Source organism: Papio anubis, chromosome 16, assembly GCF_008728515.1.
Source record: "Papio anubis isolate 15944 chromosome 16, Panubis1.0, whole genome shotgun sequence".
In the NCBI taxonomy this organism is placed as follows: domain Eukaryota; kingdom Metazoa; phylum Chordata; class Mammalia; order Primates; family Cercopithecidae; genus Papio; species Papio anubis.
Window position 1 is genome coordinate 32,616,849 of NC_044991.1, and position 20,470 is coordinate 32,637,318.

A 20,470-nucleotide genomic window follows, 5' to 3' on the forward strand; every position below is an offset into this window, starting at 1 on the left:
CTGGAACCAAAACTCATTCAGCTGCCTTCATTTGCTCGATCCCAAATGAATGAAAATGTTATCTTTTTTGCGTTTTGATGGAGCCAAATGAATGAAAAAAAAAGACTGTGAGTGCATCGAATAGGAGGTAAGGCCATATTTTTAATGAAATTATTAACATGGGACAAAACTTCATCAGGTTTCACGTTGAACAGATAAAAATCCCCTTGGGTCTGAGCCATTACCTTGGAATCAGAACATGGGCATTTCCTTGGTGTTCCCCTTGGCGGCAGCCGCCTGCTCTCAGCCTGAGGCAGGTGCAGGGAGCCTGCTGGTAATCGGGACACCCTGCAGAGCTGGGGTTGCTGTAGCAACCAGATGCTGCCTGGAGGGCGGAATTTTAAAATATCTCAGCTATAATAGTTTTTTTCACATTCTGTCACTTCCCCAGTGCTGCATCATACTGCTGAGGTGGGCCACGCGGGGACACCGGAGCCCTTGGGAGGCAGCTTCTGTGGGTGTTGGAAGTGGGAAGATGGTCTCAGGGTGTTAACTGCTGGGCAGCTGACAGCCTCAGCTTTTGCCTCCAGGTTCCTCCAGCTCTTGGTTCGAAAGCCTCGTGTCATTTTCTCTCTTTTTGGGGTGAGAGAGGGGGTGGAGAGAGAGAATAGGAGTCTAGCTTGAAATTCCTTCCCTACCTCCTCCCACTCTGACTTGGGCTTTCTGGCTCTGCATCCCTAGGCGAGCAGACTTGGCATTCCTGGAGCTGTCTCTTTGGAGAGGGGAGGGGTGTTCCTTCTTCCCTTCTTGTCTGCTTCTTCCTTCGGTCTTTCTAACTTCCTCTTTCAGCTTCATTTATTCACATATAAATGACTGTTGCTGCCCTACCAAACGCAGTGTTAAGAAATGAGGGCCAGGCTCGGTGGCTCATACATGTAATTCCAGCACTTTGGGAGGCCGAGGCAGGGGAATCACTTGAGGTTAGGAGTGTGAGACCAGCCTGGCCAACATAGTGAAACCCTATCTCTACTAAAAAAAAAAAAAGAAAAAAAAATACAAAAATTAGCCAGGCAGGTGGCACGTGTCTGTAATCCCAGCTACTCGGGAGGCTGAGGCAGGAGAATTGCTTGAACCTGGGAGGCAGAGGTTGCAGTGAGCCAAGATTGCACCACTGCACTCCAGCCTGGATGACAGAGTGAGACTCCATCTCAGAAAAAAAAAAAAAAAAGAAATGAGAAACTGCCTTTGTTCTAGAGGGGTTCATCCTGTCTTGACCCTGGGCTTGCCTATCAGATATCAAGCAATTTTATAAAGTTACAGTCATTAAGACACTGTTCTACTGGCAGAGGGAGAGATACAAACCAATGGGACAAAGTAGAGTACCCAGAAATAGACCTACACATGGATGAAAATGTGGCTTCACAAAATCTTTCTTTCTTGCTCATTTCATAGCCTGATATGGGTCAGGTGGCTACTCTTGACCTTTTCCCTTCAAATGGTGACTCAGGGATCCAGGCACCCTCCAGTTGGTGATGCTGTCATCTTCCACACACGGCATCCAAGGTCTGTGGGAGAGAGAGTGAATGGATGACCGTGAAGCGATTTATGGCCGAACCAGGCTGTGGTGGATACCACGTCTGCGTGTTTATTGGCTAGCCATGTGGTTCTAATGTGACTACAAAGAGGATGGGAAATGTGGTCTTCCACTGTCTAGCAAGAGGAAATGGGATTGGACAGCGTCTAGTCTGTCTCTGTTGCCATATTACCATTTACTAGGAATAAAGAAATTCTGGCCAGACTTGGTGGCTCACGCCTATAATCCCAGCACTCTGGGAGGCAGAAGCAGGAGGATCGCTTGAGTCCAGGAGTTCGAGACCAGCCTGGGCAACACAGGGAGACCCTCTATCTACAAACAAACAAAAAAAATAGCTGGGTGTGGTGGCACATGCTTGTAGTCACAGCTACCTGGAAGACTGAGGCAGGAGGATTGCTTGAGCCCAGGATTCAAGGCTGAGTGAGCTGTGATGGTGCCACTGCACTCTGGTCTGGACAACAGAGCAAGACCAATAGAGCAAAAAATTCTGTTTTGCTCAATTTTTGTTAAAATTCATGAATAGATATTAAATGTTTGTTTCTCTGTATTTGTTGAGTTGATCTTAAGTGTTTTTCTCCTTCAATCTGTTAATATGGTAAACTATATTAATATATTTTGTTTTCATCTTTTTTTTTTTTTTTTGGAGACAGGGTATCTCTTTGTCACCCAGGTTGCAGTGCAGTTGCGCAGTCCTGGCTCACGGCAGCCTCGACCTCCCAGGCTTAAGCAATTCTCCCGCCTCAGCCTCCCAAGTAGCTGGGACTACAGGTATGTGCCGCCACACCCCAGCTAATTTTATTTTTTATTTTTTGTAGAGGTGAGGTCTTGCCATGTTGCCTAGGCGGCTCTCAAACTCCTGGGCTTTAAGCGCTCCTCCCACCTTGGCCTCCAGAATGTTGGGATTACAGGCGTGAGTCACTACGCCCAGCCTGTTTTCATCTTTAACTCTTTCTTTCATCCCTGGGAAAAAACCAAATTGGTTATGTTACATGTTGCTGGCCGCTACTGCTGGTAATTTGTTCAGGAGTTCTTTGCCTATGTTCATAAGTGCAATTGGTCTATGTCTTAGTCCATTCAGGCTGTTAGAAGACCATAGACTGGGTGTCCTATGACAACAGAAATTCATTTCTCATACTTTCGGAGACTGGACAGTCCAAGATCAAGGCATCAGCAGATTCGGTTTCTGGTGAGGGCCTAATTCCTGCTTCTTGGTTGGCCTGGACCAGAGAGGTGGCCAGCCTTTGAATCTGCTCTCACTGTGGGTCCTTGCACTCTGGGCCGGTGATGGGAGTGCCAGCTCTCATGATCTCTGAATTGCCTTCAGGGCCCTTCTTCCATTATCTTGGAGAATAGCTCCTAGCTTCTGTTGCAATGGCTAATCCATACTAATCTTACTAAAGGAGCTTGGCAACACAGCAACGCCCTTAGTGTTCTCTCCAAATTGGGTTCTCGTTCTTTTCTATATGGATGGGTCGATCATTTTTCAGAATTTCAAGTTCTCATTACTTTTTGCTTAACAGTTCTGTCTTTAAGTCATTTATGTCTCTCTTGAATTTTACTGGAAGCAGTCAGAAGGAGCTAGGTAACTCCTTCAATACTTTGTTTAGAGATTTCCTGAGCCAAACATCCAATTGCAGGTTTCATTGCTTGCAATTTTTACCTCCACAAAATGATAGAACATGAACACAATTTAGCCAAGTTCTTCCTAACAAGGATGGTCTTTTGTCCACCTTCCAGTAAATGTTCTTCATTTGCATATGTGACCCCCTCAGAATGGCCTTACTGCCCGTAATCCCAGCACTTTGGGAGGTCAAGGCGGGTGGATCACTTGAGGTCAGGAGTTCTAGACCAGCCTGGTCAACATGGTGAAACCCCGTCTTTACTAAAATACAAAAATTAGCCAGGTGTGGTGGCATGCACCTGTAGTCCCAACTACTTGGGAGGCTGAGGCAGGAGAATCACTTGAACCCAGGAAGTGGAGGTTGCAGCAAGATCATGCCACCACACTTCAGCCTGGGTGACAGAGTGAGACTCTGTCTCAAACAAATCAAATCAAAACAAAACAAAACAAAACAAAACAAAACAAAAGAATGGCCTTACTATATATTCCTACTAACATTCTGTTCAGGATTACTTTGGTACTCTCTAAGAAGATTGAGGTTTCTCTACAGCTCTCCTCTTTTCTTTCTGAGTCCTCATCAGGATCACCCTTAATGTCCACATTTCTAGCATATACCTCAAAACTCTTTCAGCCTCTACCCGTTACCAAATTGGAAAGTTGATGCCTTGGCCTCCCAAAGCGCTAGGACTGCCGGGTGTGGTGGCTCACACCTGTAATCCCAGCACTTTGGGAGGCTGAGGTGGGCAGATCACAAGGTCAGGAGATCAAGACCATCCTGGCTAACACGGTGAAACCCTGTCTCTACAAAAAATATGAAAATTAGCCGGCATGATGCCACGCACCTGTAATCCCAGCTACTCAGGAGGCTGAGGCAGGAGAATTGCTGGAACCCAGGAGGCAGAGGTTGCAGTGAGCCAAGGTCGCACCACTGCACTCCATCCTGGGTGACAGAATGAGACTCCGTCTCAAAACAAAACAAAACAAAACAAACAAAAAACAAAGTGTTAAGATTACAAGCATGAGCCACCATGCCCAACCATATTTCCTTCTTTGTGTTTTCATTATACTTGCTTTTCTTTCTCCAACTTTTAAAAATTTATTTTGAGACAGGCTCTCACTCTGTCGTCTAGGCTGGACGTGGTGTGATCATGGCTCACTGTAGCCTCAAACTGCTGGGTTCAAGAGGTGATTCACCTCAGCCTCCCAAGTAGCTGGGGCTACAGGCATGTACCATCATGCCTGGCTAATATTTTAATTTTTTATAGAGACAGGGTGTTGCTGTACCCAGCTGATCTCAAACTACTGGCCTCAAGTGACCCTACTGCCTTAGCCTCCCAAAGTGCTGGGATTATAAGCCACTGTGCTCAGCCAATTTAAGTTGGACGTTTACCTTATTAAATGTTCAGTTTTCTCCTTTTGTAACACAAACATTTAAGGCTATAAATGTTCCTCTTCTGCTTTGGCTATATCCCATCCATTTTGACAGGCGATATGTTCATGTTCATTTAGTTCTAAATATTTTCTAATTTTTGAATGATTCATTTGGAAGTATGTGTTTAAACTTCCAAATATGTGGGGGGCGGTTGGTCATTGTTTTGTGATTTTATTCTAATCTAATTGTTGTGAGGTTAAAGGATTGGTCTGTACATGGTCAGGCTTTGTAAATGTTGCATGTAAAATTGTAAACAATGTGTAGTATCTAATTTTGTAGGTACAGAGTTCTGAATTCAGCCATTTAGATCAAGCTTGTTAATGATGTGGTTCAACTTGTGTACATCTGTACCAATGTTTTATCTGTTTAAGCTATCAATTTCTGAGAGCTGTGTTTGTATTTCCCACTATCATTAGGTTATTTGCCAATGTCTCATAAATATTATCCATTTTTATTGATATGTTTTAGGGCTATGTTATTGAATACATACACATTCAGAATTACAGTCTTTCTGGAACTTGGTCTTTTTACAGCAGCAAATATTTATATAGCACTTTGTGCTGAGCACTTTCCATATATTAATTCATTTACTCCTTATAACAACTCTATGAAGTGGGTACTATTATTTTCCTCATTTTCTAGTGGGAAAATCAAGGAAAGAGAGATTAAGTAATTTACCTAAGGTCACTCAGCTTCTAAATGGTGGAGTCGGCCGGGTGTGGTGGCTCACGCTGTAATCCCAGCACTTTGGGAGGCCGAGGTGGGCAGATCACCTGAGGTCAGGAGTTCAAGACCAGCCTGGCCAACATGGTGAAACCCTGTCTCTACTAAAAATACAAAAAAAAAGAAAAAAAAGTAGCCGGGTGTGGTGGCAGGTGCCTGTAATCCCAGCTACTTGGGAGACTGAGACAGGAGAATTGCTTGAACCTGGGAGGCAGAGGTTGCAGTGAGCCGAGATTGTGCCACTGCACTCTAGCCTGGGTGACAAAGTGAGACTTCATCTCCAAAAAAATAAATAAATAAAAATAAAATAAAACTAAATGGTGGAGTCAGGGTTTGAATCCAGGTAGTCTGGCTATAGAGTGTGTGCCCTTCACTACTATGGTGTACTGTCTTTTATCATTATGTAATGAACTTCTTTATCCCTAAGAATATTCTTTGTCATATAGTTTATTTTTTCTGGTATTAATATTGGCAAACCCACTTTTTAAAGTTGATATTTGCCTAGTTTAATTATATACATGCGTTAAATTATATTTGTGTATTTTTTCTTCAGCCTTTTTTTTTACTTTGTCTTTATATTTTAGGGACATTTCTCTTTTTTATTTATTTTTGAGACAGGGTCTTGCTCTGTCACCCAGGCTGGTGTGCAATGGCGTGATCATAGCTCACTGCAACCTCCAACTCCTGGGCTCAAGGGATCCTCCCACTTCAGCCCCCTAACTAGCTGGGACTATAGGCATGTGTCACCACACCTGACTAATTAAGAACATTTTTTGAAGGCTGGGCATGGTGGCTCATGCCTGTAATCCCAGCACTTTGGGAGGCCGAGGTGGGAGGATCACTTGAGGTCAGGAGTTCGAGACCAGCCTGACCAACATGGAGAAACCCCGTCTCTACTAAAAATACAAAATTAGCTGGGCCTGGTGGCACATGCCTGTAATCCTAGCTACTCAGGAGGCTAAGGCGGGAGAATTGCTTGAACCTGGGAGGAGGAGGAGGTTGTGGTGAGCTGAGATCTTACCATTGCACTCCAGCCTGGACAACAAGAGCAAAACTCCATTTAAAACAAAACAACATAAAACAAACAAAACAAAAACACTACCCCACTGCCCGAAAGGAAAAAAAAAGATTTTTTTTTTTTTTGGTTGAAATGGCATCTCACTTTGTTGCCCAGTTTGGGCTCAAGGGTTCCTCCTGCCTCAGCCTCCCAAAGTGCTGCGATTACAGGTGTGAACCACCATGCCAGGCCATGGGATATTTCTTGTAAAAGCCTATAACTGGACATTTAAAAAAAGTCCAATCTGATCATCTGTTATTTAATATAACATCTATTGTGATTACTGATTATTTAGCTTTATTGCTACCATCCACTGCATTCTGACTTCTGTTATTTCTGATGAGAAGTCTGCCACTAATCTAACTGTTGTTTGTTGTAATTTGTTTTTTACTGTTTGATTTCCCTTAAGATCTTTTTCTTGTCTAGAGTTCTACAATTTTACTTGAAAACATCTCAGAGCCTGTTTATTTTTATTCATCCTGTTTAGGATTCATTGCAATTCCTAAATCTGTGGGTTGGAGAAGTTCTTTCACCAATTTTGGAAAATTCTCAGTTCAAATTTCTTCATTGTCTTTCCCTTATTCTTTTATATTCTCCTTCTGGAGCTTCTGTTAGACGTATTTTGGATATTCCAATCTCTCTCTCATGTCTCCTGTCTCTTAGATATTTTCAGTCTCTAGCTCTCTGTACTACATTCTAGAGAATGTCTTCATATATATTATTAAATTTACTCACTTCAGTTGTGTCTAATTTGCTGTTGAGCTCATCCATTAAATTTTTTTCAGTGACTATACAGTAGTCTCTCTTATATACAGTTTCACTTTTCATGGTTTCGGTTCCATGGTAAAACACTCTGAAAATATTAAGATATTTTGAGGCAGAGAGGCACCACATTCACATACACTTTTATTATAATATATTGTTATAATTGTTCTATTATGTTACTATTCTTTTTTTTTTGAGGCAGAGTCTTGCTCTGTCGCCCAGGCTGGAGTGCGGTGGCGTGATCTCGGCTCACTGCAACCTCCGCCTGCCGGGTTCACACCATTCTCCTGCCTCAGCCTCCCGAGTAGCTGGGACTACAGGCGCCCGCCACCATGCCTGGCTAATTTTTGTTTTTGTACTTTTAGTAGAGACGGGGTTTCACCGTATTAGCCAGGATGGTCTCGATCTCCTGACCTCGTGATCCCCTCCTTCGGCCTCCCAAAGTGCTGGGATTACAGGCGTGAGCCACCGCGCCCGGCTATGTTACTATTCTTAATCTCTTACTGTACCTAATTTATAAATTAAACTTTATCATAGGTATGTATAGAAAAATAAACATAGTATTTGTATATCTTCAGTTTCAGGCATCCACTGGAGGTCTTGGAATGAATCCCTCATGGATAAAGAGAGGACTACTATATACTAGAAATCTGAAGGTTTCTTTTCTTTTCTTTTTTCTTTTTTTGAGACAGGGTCTTGCTCTGTCACCCAGGCTGGAGTACAGTGGCATGATCATAGCTCACTGTAACCTCAAACTCCTGGCCTCAAATGACCCTCCCATTTTAGCCTCTTGGGTGGCTAGGACTACAGGCACATGCCACCATGTCTGGCTACTTAAAAACAAAATTATTTTTATGGCTGGGCGTGGTGGCTCACGCTGTAATCCCAGCACTTTGGGAGGCCAAGGTGTGCAGATCACCTGAGGTCGGGAGTTCAAGACCAACCTGACCAACATAGAGAAACCCTGTCTCTACTAAAAATACAAAAATGAGCTGGGTGTGGTGGCAGGCGCCTGTAATCCCAGCTACTTGGGAGGCTGAGGCATGAGAATCGCTTGAACCCGGGAGGCAGAGGTTGCAGTGAGCCGAGATCGCACCACTGCACTACGGCCTGGGGGACAGAGCAAGATTCTGTCTCAAAAAATATATATATATTTTTAGAAATGAGGTCTTGCTATGTTGCCCAGGCTGATCTCGAATGTGCCCAGCCAGGTTTTTTGTTTGTTTATTTTTGAGCACCTCAGGTAGGACTGAAGTGTTTGTTTGTTTGCTTGCTTTCCCCACCAGACAGAGTATTAGTGAAACACCATGTTGATCAGGCTGGTCTTGAACTCCTGACCTCAGGTGATCCACCCGCTTCTGCCTCCCAAAGTGCTGGGATTACAGGCAGGAGCCACCACGCCTGGCTAGGTTTTTTTTTTTTTTTTTTTTAATATTTCTTTTCTCTTTTGTATTGAGTGAGTTTTCGTAGTGTAACATTTTAATTCCTTTAATGATTTCTAAACTACTTTTTGAGTTATTTTCTTAGTGTGGCTCTAGGGCTTATACATATTAACTTATCAAAATTAACTTCAGATTTATACCAACTTAATTCCACTGAGATAAAGAAACTTCATTTCTAGATAGTGCTATTCCTTCTTTGCCTTTTTGGTGCCATTATTATTATACATTATACATATATAACTTTTTTTTAAGACAGGGTCTTGCTTTGTTGCTCAGGCTGGAGTACAGTGGCGCAATTGGGGCTCACTGTAGCCTCAATCTCCTGGGCTCAAGTGATCCTCCTACCTCAGCCTCCTAAGTAGCTGGAACTACAGGCATGTGCCACCATGCCTGGCTAATTTTTTTTTTTCGGGATGGGGTCTCATTCTGTTGCCCAGGCTGGAGTGCAGTGGTGCAATCTCGGCTCACGGCAACATCCACTTCCTGGGTTTAAGCAATTCTCCTGCTTCATCCTCCCAAGTAGAATAGCTGGAACTACAGGTGTGCACCACCACGCCTGGCTAATTATTTATTTATTTATTTATTTATTTATTTTTGATGCCTGGCTAATTTTTAAAATATTTTTTGTAGAGATGAGGTTTCATCATATTGCCTAGGCTGGTCTCAAACTCCTGAGCTCAAGCAATCCGCATGCCTTGGCCTCCCAAAATTCTGGGATTACAGGTATGAGCCACTATGCCCGGCCTATATATAATATATTAAAAAATATTTATCTATATCTGTATTTTACCATTTCTGGTTGTCTTCATTTATTTCTGTGGATTTCAGTTACCATCTTATGTCATTTCCTTGCCTTAATACAGCTTTGCTCTCAACTTCCTTTTTTGTGCTGTTATTGTCAAATCTATTACATTTCTATATGTTAAAGGCCCAATACAATTACAGTTTTATGCAATTGCTTTTTGAATAAATTAAGAGAAGAAAGGAGAAGAAATATGCAAGACATTTTTTTTTTTTTGAAACATTTGTTTTGAGGGGATGGAGTCTCATTCTATCACACAGGCTAAAGTGCAGCGGCACCATCTTGGCTCACTGCAACCTCTGCCTCCCGGGTTCAAACGATTCTCCCATCTCAGCCTCCTGAGTAGCTGGGACTACAGGCCCATGCCATCAAGCCCTGCTAATTTTTGTATTTTTAGTAGAGACAGGGTTTTGCCATGTTGGCCAGGCTGGTCTCGAACTTCTGACTTCAGGTGATCCACCTGCCTCAGTCTCCCAAAGTGCTAGGATTACAGGCGTGAGCCACTGCGCCTGGCCTAAATGTAAATTTAGAGAGCCACATGTGGCCAGTCCCCACCATATTAAACAATGTGGCTAAGAGAGGCTGACTACATATCTGAAGGCACTCGCAGCCTCATTTACTTCACTTTCCAGTCTGATTTCCTCTTCGTTTGTGGTTCCAAGAGTTTCCCTTACTCTTTGAGATTAACTGTGCATCTAAAGAATGTTATATTTCGGCCAGGCGCGGTGGCTCACGCCTGTAATCCCACCACTTTGGGAGGCCGAGGTGGACGGATCACAAGGTCAGGAGATCGAGACCATGGTGAAACCTTGTCTCTACTAAAAATACAAAAAAAAAAAAATTAGCCGGACGCGGTGGCGGGCGCCTGTAGTCCCAGCTACTCGGGAGGCTGAGGCAGGAGAATGGCATGATCCCAGGAAACAGAGCTTGCAGTGAGCCGAGATCACGCCACTGCACTCCAGCCTGGGGAACAGAGTAAGACTCCGTCTCAAAAAAAAAAAAAGTTATATTTCACTGAGTGTTGTTTTTTTGGTAAGCTGGGGAGTTTTTATATTATTTAGTTCACAGTATTGCCAGAACATAGTCTCTGTACCTCCATTTTTTATTCCCTGTAATCCACCGTCTGCACCACAAAGCAACTTTTCTAACATGCAAATCTGTGCTTGGTATACTTCCGCTTTCGAAAGTCCTTTCCTGCCTTAGAACGCAGCCCAGGTTCGGCTTGGAGTCAGGCCCATTGTAACTCAGCCCTACCTGTTTTCCTCAGCGGTGCCTTTCATTGCATGCTCTCCTGTACTTCATATTCAAGCAGAGCCAATATTTGTAACTGTATAGCGCCTGCTACTTTATGCCTTAGGCCCTCTGTCCATCTTGCTCCTGGAATGCTCTTCTGATCCAGTTCTACCTCCTATCTGCTACCCAACACCTGCTCAGCCTTCAAAACAGCTCTCTTGTCTTCCGTGAAGGCTTTGCTGCCCCACTCCTATTTTGTATCTCTCCTGGACTCTGAATTTGGTTATAATATTCTTAATACTTCATTGTGCTTAATTGGTTCTATATCTGTTTCCCTCCTAGGAAAGAACTTGGTTTATTTATTTTTTTAGTTATTGAGAAGGAGTTTCGCTCCTTTTCAAAGGGAGGAGTTGCCCAGGCTGGAGTGCAATGGTGCGATCTTGGCTCACCATAACCTCCACCTCCCAGGTTCAAGAGATTCTCCTGTCTCAGCCTCCCGAGCAGCTGGGATTACAGGTGCAGGCTACCATGCCCGGCTAATTTTTGTATTTTTAGTAGAGACGGGGTTTCATCATATTGGTCAGGCTGGTCTCGAACTCCTGACCTCAGGTGATCCACCTGCCTCAGCATTCCAAAGTACTGGGATTACAGGCGTGAGCCACCATGCCTAGCGGTTATTTTACTTTTTTTTTTTTTTTTTTGAGGCGGTCTGCGGCTCTGACCGCCCAGCAGGCTGGAGTGCAGTGGCCAGCGATCTCGGCTCACTGCAGCTCCGCCTCCCGGGTTCACGCCATTCTCCGCCTCAGCCTCCGAGTAGCTGGGACTTCTGGCTCCCGCCACCACACTTGACTAGTTTTTTGTATTTTTAGTAGGAGCGAGGTTTCACCATGTTATGGGATGGTCTCGATCTCCTGACCTGAAGTGATCCACCATACCGGCCTCCCAAAGTGCTGGGATTACAGGCTTGAGCCACCGCGCCCGACCTGGCTTTTTCTGTTTTGTTTTGTTTTGTTTTGTTTTTGAGACAGGGTAGGGTGTGGGCTGGGGAGTGGGAGGGTGCTCTTCCCTGGCTGTCCGAAGTCCAGCTCTTCCTTCATCAGCTGCTTCCTTTTTTTTCTTTTTTCTTTCTTTCTTTTTTTTTTTTTTTTTTTTTTTCCTCCGTTGTAGGCTGGAGTGAAATGGTGAGATCTCGGCTCACTGCAACCTCCGCCTCCCGGGTTCAAGTGATTCTCCTGCCTTAGCCTTCTTGAGTAGCTGGGATTACAGGTGCATGCCACCATGCCTGGCTAATTTTTGTATTATTAGTAGAGGTGGAGTTTCACCGTGTTGGCCAGGCTGGTCTCAAACTCCTGACCTCAGGTGATCCACCCGCCTCTGCCTCCCAAATTGCTGGGATTACAGGCATGAGCCACTGCACCCCACCAGCTGCTTCCTTCTTCCACTACTTTACTTAATTGTGCAGGAGGCCTGGGCCAGCTTCCGTGTGAGCTGCCGGCTGGTGTTCCCCTGGAGGGATTGGGAGACTGCTATAATCATCCCCATTAGCAGTTGGCAGCCCCCCAGTAAGATACTCTTTGACCTGGACTGGCTTAGCCCTGATAGCTGCCAGGCCTGCTGTGTTGCTCACCCTGAGTGGTGACTGCACCCGTTAGACTGTTCACTTCCCACCCTGCCCCACATGGGTGGACCCTGGCCCCAACTGGCACCCTGGATGTCTCACACTGTGAGCCTGAGAAGACCGGCTCCAAAAACAGTGCTCCTAACTATGGCAGCTTTGCTCCTGGGCACTTACTGAAGTGCAGTGCTGTGGGGGAGCAGAACTCAGAGTCCAGGCAGAAAACAGCCATTGGTGGCCCCTGCTGTGAGTCGACGTTCCCCGGGAGGCTAAGGCATGGCCAATGGAATGACGGTAACACAGAGACCTTTAACTGAGCATGGACTCTGAGCCAGGGACTGGCTCTGTCATCGAAGAAAGATTACACACATGATCTCTCTTTATACTCACAACAACCCCTTAAGGTAGGAGTGGGGTCCGTTTTTTTTTGAGATGGAGTTTTATTCTTGTTGCCCAGGTAGGAGCGCAATGGCGCAGTCTCGGCTCACTGCAACCTCTGCCTCCCAGGTTCAAGTGATTCTCCTGCCTCAGCCTCCTGAGTAGCTGGGGTTACAGGCATGTGCCACCATGCCCGGCTAATTTTGTATTTTTAGTAGAGATGTTCAGGTCTCCATGTTGGTCAGGCTGGTCTCAAACTCCTGACCTCAGGTAGTCCACCCGCCTTGGCCTCCCATAGTGCTGGGATTACAGGTGTGAGCCACCTTGCCCGGCTGGAGTGGGGTCCTTTTTACAGATCAACATTCTGAGGTGAAATATTCAGCCTAAGACCACAAAGGTGTTAAGTGGTACAGCTGGGATGGCGGCCCCAGAATTCCTGCCCTCACCACCATGCCAGCTTTCCAAAGGTGGTGTGTGCGGGGAAGGTGGAGATGGTGCAGGTTCTAAATTGTGTATTTACCAGGGATTGGCTGTGCAGACTGACCTCCAGGGAACTGGAAAACGCAGGTTTGGCTGAAACTGACCCTTATTCAAGAGGCGGATTTAGGGGCGAGGCCTGACTAACCCCTGCGGCTCCACTGCGTGTAGCTACCTCACACTGCATGGCATTATCATGCTGCAAGCTGTTACCTAGGGGAGATGAGCCAGCAGCAGCAGCTTCAAAGGTCATGAAATCAGGGAGCCCACAGGCCGCAAAGGGTGTGGAAGTGAACAGGGCAGGCAGGCTTTCTGCCTTGTTTTCATGGGGCTGGGAATGGGATGTCCCCATTATTGGTGAACCTCAGATTTTTTTTGAGCCCCAACTACTCTAGTCATTTCCTTCTCCCTTAAACCCCTAAAGGCAGCAGTCTACCTTCTGCCTTCCAGAGTTGCTGCATCGACATCCAGCCCCAGCCTTGGATGAGTCCTGTCCTGGGGTGAGCTGGTGTGCTCTCTCTTGAGCCTGTCTACGCAGGGCCACTGACTGCATTCCTTCCTTGGTGTCTCTGTTATTGTGATGGGCTGTAACCCTCACCATTATCCCTTTCATCCAGGGGCCCACACCTCTAAATGCCCCCTTTATTTTCCTCTCCGCTAGACACATCTTCCTATTATGTCCCATTCTGCTTTAAAAACCGTTGAGAAGCCCGCTGGGTGGATGCCATTTGCCCAATCCCGTTCCCTAGTCTCTCCTCCCAGGCAGGTGTTTTCAGGGCACTTCTCCATCCGCTGGAATCGGGTCGTCCCTGAGATGGCTCGTGACCCCGGGGTTGGGTACATGGAAATTTAGGACTACAGGTCTGGGGCTGCTGCCCTGGCCCTTTTTGCCTGACTCCACTGGTTTTTACTGCCTTAGGGAGAGGCGGATGGCCCCGTGGGAAGGGCGCTGGACGGAGGGTGGAGGCGAAGCTGCCCTCCGCCTGCCTCAGAGCTGAGAAGGCCAGGTACAAAGCCCGCCCTATAGCTTGAGCCCATCGCTTGGGGACACCGAAGCCATCTAGGCACTAACGCCCTGCGGTGCAGCCGGTGGGACTCCCAGCGACTTCCTTAGGATTCGGCGCTCCCTGGGAGGCCCCCCACACGGGGTCGCCTCGCCCTGGCGGCTGCTCGCGCCTCCTGCTTCCTCTAGGCCACGGGGCTCCCCACCCGACCGTGACGCACGGCACCCCCGCCCCTTCTCTTCCCGCTGATCCAGTGTGCCGCGCTTTCTCCTCCTCTGGTCTCGCCGCCTCCTCTCCCCCTCGAATCCAGTCCTGGTTTCCCCGCCGCCAGCCTCCCTCCCTCTCGGCGGGACTAGCTCCCCGCCCCGCCCCGCCCCCGCCTCGCCCGCCGTCACCGCGGTCCGCTAGGCTCCCCGCCTGCCCCCGCTCCCGGCCGCCCGGCCCGGCTCGCCCAGTCCAGTGGCTCCAGTCCGGATCTCGCCGCCGCCCGGCCCAGGTGCGAGTCCCCGCTGCTGGGGAGGCGGCGGGCCCCGGCTCCCCTCGGCCGCCTCGGCCGCCTCGCCCGCCCGGGGTTGGCGGGGAGGGAACAGCTGGGCGGCCCCAGAGCCCCTCGGAGGACAATGCGCCCGGCGCTCGGCCACCCTCGCTCGGTCTCCTCCGCGTCCGGCTCCTTCCCGCCGCCCCCGGCCGCCGCCCGGCTGCAGCCCCTCTTCCTCCGCGGGGGCTCCTTCCGCGGCCGGAGAGGCTCGGGCGACAGCAGCACCAGCACCAGCACCAGCCGCGGGGGAGGCGGCGGCAGACGCGGCGGGGGCGGCGGCTCCCCGAGCAGCAGCACGGGCGCCGAGCGCGAGGACGACGACGAGAGCCTCAGCGTCAGCAAGCCGCTGGTGCCCAACGCCGCGCTCCTGGGGCCGCCGACTCAGGTGGGCGCCGCGGCCGGCCCAGCGCCCGCCGCCTTCTCCTCCTCAGCCGCCACCTCCTCCTCCACCTCCACGCCCACCTCCTCCTGCAGCATGACAGCCGCGGACTTCGGCGGGGGCGCCGCGGCCGGGGCCGTCGGGGGCCCCGGGAGCCGCTCGGCGGGGGGCGCGGGCGGCACCGGGACCGGCAGCGGCGCCTCCTGCTGCCCGTGTTGCTGCTGCTGCGGCTGCCCAGACCGCTCGGGCCGCAGGGGTAGGCGCCGCGGCTGCGCCCCTAGTCCCAGGTGCCGCTGGGGCTACCAGGCGCTGTCCGTGGTGCTGCTGCTGGCTCAGGGTGGCCTGCTGGATCTGTACCTCATCGCCGTCACCGACCTGTACTGGTGCTCCTGGATCGCCACTGACCTGGTGGTGGTGGTGGGCTGGGCCATCTTCTTCGCCAAGAACAGCCGGGGCCGTCGGGGCGGAGTGGCCAGCAGCGCGCACAACCACCACCTGCACCACCACCACGCCGCGCCGCCCCTGCACCTGCCCGCCCCCTCGGCTGCTACCGCTGGGGCCAAGGCGCGCGGAGCCCGCGGGGGCGCCGGCGGCGCAGGGGGCGGCCTGGGGGCGGCCGCGGCAGCGGGCGAGTTCGCCTTCGCCTACCTGGCCTGGCTTATCTACTCCATCGCCTTCACTCCCAAGGTGGTGCTGATCCTGGGCACGTCTATCCTAGACCTCATCGAGCTGCGCGCGCCCTTCGGCACCACGGGCTTCCGTCTCACTATGGCGCTGTCGGTGCCCCTGCTCTACAGCTTGGTGCGGGCCATCAGCGAGGCGGGCGCACCCCCGGGATCGGCAGGACCCCTGCTGCTGCAGCCCCAGCGGCACCGCGCGGCTGGATGCTTCCTGGGCACGTGTCTAGACCTGCTCGACAGCTTCACGCTGGTGGAGCTGATGCTGGAGGGCCGCGTGCCACTGCCAGCGCACCTGCGCTACCTGCTCATCGCCGTCTACTTCCTCACCCTCGCCTCGCCGGTGCTCTGGCTCTACGAGCTCAACGCCGCGGCCGCGGCGGCGGCGGCATCCTGGGGCCAGGCCTCCGGGCCCGGCAGCTGCAGCCGCCTTTTGCGCTTGCTGGGCGGCTGCCTGGTAGACGTGCCCTTGCTGGCGCTGCGCTGCCTCCTGGTGGTCAGCTACCAGCAGCCCCTCTCCATCTTCATGCTCAAGAACCTCTTCTTCCTCGGTTGCCGCGGCTTGGAAGCCCTGGAGGGCTGCTGGGACCGGGGCAGTCGGGCCTCCCCGAGTCGGGCCAGAGGGGGCTATGGTGCTCCGCCCTCCGCCCCTCCACCGCCTCCGCCACCACCTCAGGGAGGCTCCCAGCTGGGCCACTGCATCTCGGAGAACGAGGGGGGTGCCCATGGCTATGTCAACACCCTGGCTGTGGCCTCCCATAATTGAGGGTGAAGGGCATGGGTCCTTGGTTTTGGGTTGAGAGTCCCCAACCCCCTTGTCTTCTACCTTCTGTCGCCCAGATTTGATCAGGCTGTATTTGGAAGAGGTAACCCTTTTCAGGGCTAAGGGCCAGGGTGTCCTTCTGCACCCCTGGGGTGAGGACAGCTTGGAGGGAAACCAGCAGTTAATGGTGAGGGAGGTAGGTGCAGTTACTCTCTCCTCCTGTCCTACCCCAATCCTGACCTCCAAGGGGCTGGTACCTCTGCTTCTTGCTTTGCCCACCTCCACTCTAATTCCCATCCATTAGGAGGAGAGGGGTGCTGGGCCTTGGACCTTCTCCCTTGCTTAGAAGTGCCAGCCTCTTTTAGGCTGTGGTTAGTGGCCATTGTCACATGCCTTGAAATTGACCCGGCACCTACTTTTCCACTGATGTGTCTATTGGATTTCTTCCAGGTGATAGATACAAAGTGTATGTCTCTGTGTGTGTAGTGTTGTTTTCTTGTGTCCACCCTGTGGCCCTTTGCAACAGGTAGGAGATCTGGGGAGGCCCTGCCCCCTACACCATACTTACCACCACCCTCCTCTTTTCTGCCTGGATTTGTGACCATGAATTCCCAGGAAGAGCTGGGCCCCTGGGAGCTGCCCAGGTACTCCCCTTGAAGGGAGAAGCTCACCCAGGATCTTCCTCAATCCTGCTCCTCTCTTCTCAGCTCAGGGAGAGGGGGGGATCCATTCTCTAAGGACCAAACTGCACCCTTTCTTGGGTGAGCGAGCATTTCTACCTCCGTGCTTTCAACTTTTGTTGCATCATGCACCGATGCTGCTTGCAAAAAATGAAGACAAAATACTCAGAAGTTGCATTTGCCATGGCCACTGGCTCCAGCTGAGGTTTGGTGCCAGTGTTATTACAGGGTCTGCGGAGTATCAGCCATTGGCTTGGCCTCTGTCTGTTCCTCCCTCTGCACCTAGAACTCTTATCCTTCCTGTGGTTTGGTGCCAACTGGGTCGGATCTGGGCTTAGAGTAATAGCTTTGGTAGGGTTCCTGGATGGCTGTGAAGTTGGGCCTCTCATGGGCCCAAGGGAGTAGGAAGCCCCATTCCCCACCTGTCCTTCCTCTAGGAAGTGTAGATCAGAAAGTGAGATGGTGACCTCCCGCCTGTGGTCTGGTTAAGAGTCTCACTAGGGCCAAGGCAGGCTGCGGAACTTTTCCCTCTTAGAATTCCTCCCACTGAGGGTGATGACAAGAGACATCCGGGGACTGTGCACTTACAGTCTTGGTGTGGAATGTCACTGTTGCCATCTTTGAGGCAGGATAAGTATTTTTACATATTTTAAGGGTGCAGGAGGACAGCAGCTAACAAGGCCAGGAAATACTCACTTCCCTCCACCCTCAACAGGATGTGGTGGGGGTGAAACTTGAAGAATTTTTGTTTCCCCTTCTCCCTTCTTACGTTTGGGAAGTTTTATGTAGCGTAATAAACTCTAGACAAGTTACCAGAAGATGTGGATTCCAGTTCTGATTCTGTCACTCGTTGGCTTTGAGTGACATATCATTTTTATTTTCTGGGCCTGTTTTCTCACATTAAAAAAGTAGAAGTTAGATGAGTGATCTCTAAGGTTGAAGGTAATTTCAACTCTCACATTCTTTGAGTTTGTGGCTCTTGAAAGCCCTGGTCCTGATGCTCCCTGTAAAGGTGGCCAGGAGAGAAGCCAGCCAGGCTGCACCGGCAGAACATTCGCTGCTCTGCACTGGGTGTGTGAAGCCCCAGCAGAGAAGGCCAGAGGGAGGGCTTGGGCGCCTGGGCTGGCTGTGGGGCAGGGCCTGGCACAGCTGCAGAGTGCACAGGGAGGGCCGGAAGTGCCAAGTCACTAGCCGTTAACTCAGCACCCAGGCCAAGCCCCCGCCTCCTGCTGGAAGCCCCCTCTTCCAACTGCTCCGGGGCTTAAGGTAGAAGACACCCATGTAGACGGACGTAAGAGGGGCAGAAGGCTGGACCAGAGTTCTCTTGAGCCTCCTCGTGCTCTCAGAGCAGGGAACAGCGGGGGAAAATGTTTACACTCCACACACAATCTGTGCTTCCAGTCCCTCACCCTATGTGGCCCAATAGCTGGCTGAATTTCACACTTAATTGGTTTTCTTCTGCCTTCTTCCTCTGCTCCCACTGACTCTTCTCCTCTCCTCTCCCTTTGATTGTACTCAAGGTTCTGGGGCCTAGGCCCTGGGTGGGTACCAACAGCTGCTCCCTGTTCCCATGTCCTCTCTCCAGCTTTGCTCTGTTTCTCTGCTACCTAATCTCAGTGACTGTGAAAGGACGTTGTGTCTGAGCCATGGCCAGCTGCTGGCTGGCCCCCTGACTTGTCCCCTTTCTGTTGTTTGGATGGCCATCTGCTGGGCCTCCCTGACTGTAAAATCTCTGTACTGTTAGGTTTTTGGTGGGAGGCTGTGATAAGTTCCAATGAGCTGCCACTTCCTTGGATATGTCAAGAGGCTGATGGCAACTGGGCCAATTCTGGCAGACACCAGGCCCCCAGCTCAGCCCCAGTCACCCTCTTCTCATACGTGGGTCAAGCACCGTGAGCTCAGAGGGTCAGTTCCTTCCTCTGCTGTTTTTCTTGAGTCCTTGCATTCACTTTCCCTGCCCCATTCACGATGACCCCTAAAGCTTCCTTTGCCTTGCTTTCTAGGGCATCCCTAGTGAAGGAGCAAACGTGAGATTTCCCCATGGGCCTGACAGCCAAGGCGGTGCACTGTCTTCCGAGGTCAATGCCAGCCCGTGCATAGTTCACAGAAAAGGATCCTGGGCTCAGAATTTCGAGAACCGCCTACCCCTAACATTTCAGCAAGTCAGGGCCTTCCTCTCTGTGAGTCCCCAGATCCTTACTTATTTTCAAAAGACTAGACCCTCTCTAAAGACTGTTCCATTTTAACACGCCCTGATTCTGCATCCGTGGGTTTTGTGAAAGAGAGCTAGCTGGCGGTTAGAGCCTGGAAGAAGGAGGGAAGTGGCACCTCACTAGCATTTATCACTTTTTTCCTTCTCTTTTTAAAAATAAAACCAGACTCTGTTCTGAAAATAAAAAACTTGAGGCTTGTGACAAGCTTCCTGTGTGGTTTGTTTCAAGATCTTTTCTGTCCTGGTTTCCTTACAAAATTCTTAAATGTCACTGTGACATTCGCCATTATTTTATAGGTTTGTGTTCACATTAGGGGTACACCTTGGCCCTTTCCTTCTAGGCAGTTGGCATGTTTTTGAGGGAGGCAGTGAGGCTGTGGCCTGGAGCTGGTGAGTGTCTGACAGGCTTTGTTAGCACAGCCAGCTCGGCTCTAATGGACTCAGCCTGAGAGTGATTTTTTTTCTCACTGCCCTGGGCGCTCTCGCACTTTTCTTTCTTTCCTTCCTTCTTTTTCTTTTTGAGACAGGGTCTCACTCTGTCACCAGGGCTGGAGTGCAGTGGCGCCATCGTAGTTCACTGCAGCCTCAAACTCTTGGGTTCAAACAATCCTCCTGCCTTAGCTCCCAAGTAGCTGGGACTACAGGGGTGAGCCACCACGCCCGGCTTCCTATTTCTTTTTTGAGGCGGAGTCTCGCTCTATCCTTAGGCACAGGTGCAGTGGCGCGATCTCAGTTCACTGCAAGCTCCGCCTCCCGAGTTCACACCATTCTCCTGCCTCAGACTCGAGTGGCTGGGACTGCAAACCCACCACCCATGCCCGGCTAATTTTTTGCATTTTAGTAGGGGCAGGGGTTTCACCGTGTTAGCCAGGATGGTCTCGATCTCCTATGACCTCGTGACCCGCCCGTCGGCCTCCCAAAGTGCTGGGATTACAGGCGTGAGCCACCGCGCCCGGCCCCGGCTTCCTATTTCTTTCTAAGAGTAGCTTTCCAACGGGGGAACATCTTGAGAAACTAATTTTTAAATACTGTGCCCTCCTCTTATCACTCTTGCCCCAGCCAGAAGCACACATTCTTACGTATGAATAAGAACAAAGCC

General features: G+C 50.0%; 1 protein-coding gene and 1 long non-coding RNA gene across 2 annotated transcripts; one reads left to right on the forward strand and one right to left on the reverse strand.

The window, feature by feature from the left end:
* Window positions 1-121: 121 nt before the first annotated feature.
* LOC103888206 lies at window positions 122-14,324 on the reverse strand. Its single transcript, XR_652651.4, has 3 exons — window positions 13,162-14,324; window positions 1,379-1,544; window positions 122-612 (listed from the first exon to the last, which is right to left on the reverse strand). It is a non-coding gene; the product is annotated as an uncharacterized LOC103888206 (long non-coding RNA).
* Window positions 14,325-14,374: 50 nt separating this feature from the next.
* TMEM121B (transmembrane protein 121B) lies at window positions 14,375-19,573 on the forward strand. The gene has a single exon (XM_003905187.4). It carries the CDS (start codon window positions 14,743-14,745, stop codon window positions 16,480-16,482), a length of 1,740 nt encoding a protein of 579 aa, XP_003905236.1. The 5' UTR covers window positions 14,375-14,742; the 3' UTR covers window positions 16,483-19,573.
* Window positions 19,574-20,470: the final 897 nt, after the last annotated feature.